Source organism: Elephantulus edwardii, unplaced genomic scaffold (genome assembly GCF_000299155.1).
Source record: "Elephantulus edwardii isolate Elephantulus edwardi_28Jun2011 unplaced genomic scaffold, EleEdw1.0 scaffold00121, whole genome shotgun sequence".
In the NCBI taxonomy this organism is placed as follows: Eukaryota; Metazoa; Chordata; class Mammalia; order Macroscelidea; family Macroscelididae; genus Elephantulus; species Elephantulus edwardii.
In genome coordinates, this window is record NW_006399871.1 from 7,911,778 (window position 1) to 7,917,146 (window position 5,369).

The 5,369-nt window shown below is 48.8% G+C and overlaps 1 protein-coding gene across 1 annotated transcript in view; it reads left to right on the forward strand.

Moving 5' to 3' along the window:
* The first annotated feature begins 5,226 nt into the window (after positions 1-5,226).
* The window catches only part of CCK (cholecystokinin), a 6,630-nt gene continuing 6,487 nt past the window's right edge, over positions 5,227-5,369 (forward strand). Inside the window, exon 1 of the mRNA XM_006893066.1 lies at positions 5,227-5,366. Within this exon, the coding sequence (XP_006893128.1) occupies positions 5,227-5,366 (140 nt within the window). The remainder of the gene's footprint in view (positions 5,367-5,369) is intronic.

The window sequence follows — 5,369 nt, forward strand, 5'->3', positions numbered from 1 at the left end:
ACAGTCTGGAGCTAGTGAGCTACAGTACAAATGAAAAGGAGTCTTGGTGCTGTAGTCTAGAAAGTAGATCGTTTGAGTCCACTACCTTCTCTGCAGGAAAAAGTTGGTAATCTCCTAGAAATCTTCACAGCCTCAGAAAGCTGAAGGAGAGTGGCTTTGAGTAGGAACTGATGGCAGTGGATAAAGCGGGAGTAATACCAGAAATGAAAAAGAGAAAGTCCCCACAAACTTCCAAAAAGCCCTTGAAAGGGCACGATACCCATGCCGGGCAGTGCTGTCCACTCCTTGTTCCCTGTGCACTTGCCATAGGAAAGAGGAAAGTTGTGACCCCAAGATTGAGCCCCAGTCTCTCTGCAGGGTGAGCTGTGGGGCTCTGGTGTGAAGATCTGCTGGAGGCTGGCCAAGCAGTTAGAGCAAAAGCATTAATAACCAAGGGCAGAGAACCTTGCCGCCCTGGGGAAGGAGGTACTGGCACCACAGCGGTCATTGCAGAGGAAGAGATGAACCAGCCTCAGAAGTGAACTGACTTCCCGTCTGCCCTGCAACTATTTTGAATCTCGCTGCTTGTTAACTTCTCCTGAGTGGAGCCGTAAAGCCTGCTTCTAAGCACAGCACAAAGCAGAGAGAATCAAAAGGACAGGCCTGAGGATACCCTGGCTGGTTTCCCCGGCAACGACTCTTCCTCCTGGATTCTCAGCATTTGTTTGAAAAGCAAAAGGCATGTTCTGCGCGGAGAGCATCCGGCTGGGAGCTGACCTCTGCGCATCCGCATCCATGTCATCCACTCGTGAGGTGGCCTTTCACCTCAGGGAGCTCTGACATCCACAGCTAACCGAAATGGAAGAGAAGTGATGCTGAAAACAATTGTGTGGTTATCTGGGAGTCAGTGACCCCACCAAGAGTCAGCTGGTGGCTTTTTTTATTCTTGACAAACATTTATTGATCACTTAGCACATATTGGTTGAATAAGTCACAGTCCCTGTCCTCTGGCAAACGAAATGCCTGCATTGATGGAGCACTCGATCAGTAAGTATTTAGTGAGCAGCTACGATATACACTAGGCTCTGCTCTAGGAAATGAGGAGAAATGCTAATACGGCATGTAAGGTCCCTGGTGGCAGAATGGCTTGCAAGCAACTGAAAACATAAAGGTTGGCTGTTCAAATCCACTTAGTGGCACTGGAAGAAAAAAAGGCCTGAGGGTCTATTTCCATTAAAATTATGGACAAAAGAAAAAAATAATAGGAAACAGTTCTGCTCTGTAACACACGGAGTTGTAGGAATCTCAGACTACTCAAAGACAACTAGGAACAACAAATATACAGTAATACAGAGCCTTGAGTCGTACAAATGGCTATTGATATAATGGCTGCTGATTGAGAAGTTGGTTCCAACTAAAGGATACTGAACACAATATACAAGAAGACCTTCAAGAAGACAGATTAATGCTCTGGAGACCTAGTGCATAGGGAGCTGTCTCTGAAGAGTTGGGCTCACCAGGAGCTTCTTGGAAGAAAGATGAACAATCTCTTTCTTTTGTATTTTTTTAAAATAATTCAAAAACTTTATTGATCTATAACCTGATTAGAAATGCCAGATGAGAATCAATATTGTATGGAAAGTTGTACAGATTTTTCCTACCTAGAAAACTTTACATCTGGACCATATACATTTTATCCATCTGAAAACTTTTCTGCATCCACTGTTAATACGGAATGCTTGGCAATCTTGTCTTTTTTTTTTTAACCATCAGAGCACAATTCACAGTATGAATACATTCCCAGTAAGTCTATCCACCCCAAACCATGCCAGATTGTTATTTAATATATTGAACATTAAATTTTGTACAGAGAGTAACATCTACATCAAGCTCCACTCCCCGCCACCCCCCAGGAATAAAGAAAAAGAGTTACAGCAACCTAGATTTATTTTGCAATGATTCAAGTTTCAGTCCATGAAAGATCATTAGATTTAATGGCTCGTCTTTAAAAACTCAAAGAGAAGCATGTTACAGGTCAGTAGTGATATTGTCTACCTTTGTTGTTGTCCTGTTGTTGATCCTGACTAAGGGTCAGCTATGAGTCGGTTCCCACTGCATAACAATGAGGTTTCTTTCTTTGGTTGTTTTATCCATTAAGAAGAAAAAGAGTTAATATGTGCATATTCCCTCTCTTCCCCCCTACCCTCCCTAGAGGGTCTCCTAGAACACATTCCCCTACAGAATTTCCCAGTCCTGGGGGGAAAGTGGCTACAACTTCATGAAACACGAAAAAAGACCCACTGCCTGTGTCCTGGGTCCTTCTTATCCCTATCACATCCTGGTCACCTTTGGTCCCCCCCCTTTGGCTTTCCCTCTCCAGTCTCTAGTCCACTCTTCCTCTGGTTCCTTCTTCCAGTCACCCCTCCCTGCCTTCATTCCTCCCCACCCCCAGCCCCAAGTTAGCCACCAACACCCTAAAGTATGTGAATGACTTCACTTCTCTGCAAAAGTGGCTGTTTCTGCATGGATCTTGATCACCACCAGAAATAGAAACCGTTCTCCTGACTATAAAGTACAATCAAACTTAGCAGGCTTACAGGATAATCACTGAAAAGCATAGATGTAGTCAATAGTTCTGGTTTTGAAATGTGGTAGGTTATATAAACACAAACGTCCGTTGGGTGTATGAGGGGTTGTTGCAGTCACATACCCTCTAGTTGAAACTAACTTGTGGATGATCCTTCATCTTGTTTCCAGAGGCTGTAACTCACAGGGGATGGGTGGGGGCGGGAGGGGGGAGATTGCCTATCTTTCTCCAGTGGAGCAGTTGGTGGATTTGAACGGCATGCTTTTCAGATGACAGTGCAGCCCCTTACCACTAGGCTAACAGTGTTGTGTGTGAGTTGGAACCAACCCATAACTCACTTTCGGGGGGAGGGGTCAGAGGTTAATCGCTGGGGAGATTGTCCATCCTTCTTCCATGAAGCGACTGGTGGCCTGGAACCTCGTGCCTTTCAGATTGCAGCACAGCTTCTTGCCATTAGGCCACCAGAGCTCCAGAGAGGGTGTTAAATGCATCACCCATGATCTCCAGTGGACAGAGATGAATAAGAATTCCTACTTGAGGGAAAACTTTCCAAATCTACCATCCAGTATGGGGTGGTGCGGCGGCTGGGCCCTGCTCTCCTGTGCACCTCCTTTGCTGTCTGTGGAATGGGCCTGATCACGCCTGTGCAGATCTTCGGGGTTGAGGCTGGGAACTCAATCCCAAAGGGCTTCAGAGCCTAGATGAGTGAAGATTAAGACCAAGAACTGGCCAGAGGTTGCACTGGTCTGGAGTCTAGGAGAAGACCCAGCTTGGAAGTGTGGGCGAGTGGTGGAGTTTGGGTCTTGATCTCTAAATTCAGGAGTGGAGTCCTACTGGGGATGGGTTGTCCACGGGTCTGAGCGCAGGAGAACATAAGGTAGGTGGGAGATGGGATGCTCATGCCATCAGCAAGTCAAAGTTAACGTATGCGTCATGCTCTCTAAGACACTCGATGGCGCCACTTGGTGGCAACAAGACACTGGCACCCCTGGCAGGATCTCAAGGAAAATGCAGCTCTTCTCCCTGAAGCTGGGTTCCTCTGATCTAAGCCAGAGAGTGTCAACCCTGTTTTACAACCACAAGAACACCCACAGCCAGCTGGGATCAACGTGCTCCCTGACACTTGCTGGTAAAACCTTGGATAGCTTCACGGTTTCAAGGAGATGGGGAATGCGAGTTGACCCCTTCTCCGTCTCCCTCTCTTGTGGGAGTCTAGAGATCATCTCTTGTCTAGAGATGGGATCTGTCCCGATGGATGCGCAGAGATGGACATAGGGACATAGAGCCCTTCTCGGAAATAGAGCTCAGCCTCCAAATGTTTCCCTAATATTCTTTCCAGCCCAAGGGTACCCAAAGATGATTAAGCCCAGGCAGTTCCTCCTGGAAGAGTGAGAGAAGCAAGTGTCTGGGACGGAGGTGGGGGGACAGGCCATCCAGGCACCCCATGTCCCTCCAGGAACCACCCCAATCGGTTGTCGCCCCAGTGGCCGCCGGCTGAGCACGTGTTGCTGCCGGTTTGCGGTTTGCGTCAGCGCTGGGTAAACAGATGACTGGACAGCAGCGCCAGGCGGGGCTATTTAAGAGGCTCCCGGCTGCCCACCTTAAACTTGGCCAGGCCGCCGGGAGCTGTGGTGGGAACGCACAGCCATCCGCGCGTCCTAACCCAAAGGTAGGTTCGCCCTCTCGCGAATGCAATCCTCGGTTTGGTGCCATTTATCTTCCCGGTTTTCGGGTCTCCTCTCTGCGCGCTCGAACGGCGTTCCTTAAACTGATGGAACAATGCAAACCGCTGTAAACCGGTGTGTGAAGCCGCTTCCGAGGCGCACAGGCGCGCTTCTCTTCCTTTTAGACGCGCCACGCTGAGAAATCCTTCCGCAAAGGATCAGCATTTACTTTAGGATCCGCTAGATTTTACTCAGAGGCGCTGTCTACTTGGCAGTCCTTTCAAATGAAATGTCAGGAAGCTTTTAAGATTCAAACTCGTTTTGTAGATACTGCGGGGGGGGGGGGGTAGGAATTGGCACTTTGGGAATAGAAACAAGGGTATTTTATCTGCTCGTGAATACAGGACGCAGGAGCACACTTTGCCAGAGACTGAGAGCTGAGCGCAGATTACTTGTTTTACAGATGCTATGTTTGGCTAGGGATTCAAGACCAATTTCCCTGCACATTTTGAAGAAACTTTGCAAATACTGCTTTTTTTGTCTATCGCTCCCCCATTTTTAACTGTGTTTCCCTTTCCTTTCCACATATTTCCTCACCGAAGACTTCTTAGTTATCTGGAGATGAGCTGCTGGTCTTCGAAGATCTTATTTCCTCTTTAGAAAAGTTCCTACATTTCCTTGATTCTTTGTTTTCCAGTTAAAACACAGATGCTCTACCAACATTCCTCTGGCCCTCATGGAAAGCAGTTATGTGTGGCGGAAGACAGGGTCTCCGAGTTTTGCGCACCGGGCGTGGTTTACCCAAACACGAGCTGCATGCGCTCTGACGCACAGGCAGTGGTCTGCGCTTTGCGAGCTCTCTCATTTGTATAACGCTGGCTCGCCCCCGGCGCCCAGGCTTTGCGCTTCTGTTTCGGTGGTGCCCCGACTCCCAGCAGGAGCCCAAGGAGACCCCCCTTTTCCCCCATAACTGCTTCCCTTTTGCTCTCCACAGCCATGAACAGCTGCGTGCGTCTGTGCGTCTTGATGGTGGTACTGGTGGCGGGCGCCCTGGCGCAGCTCGCCCCTCCTGCGGCTCCAGAGGGGCCTCGAGGGCAGTGGGCAGAGGAGGCGCCCCGGAGGCCACTGAGGGGGCCGCA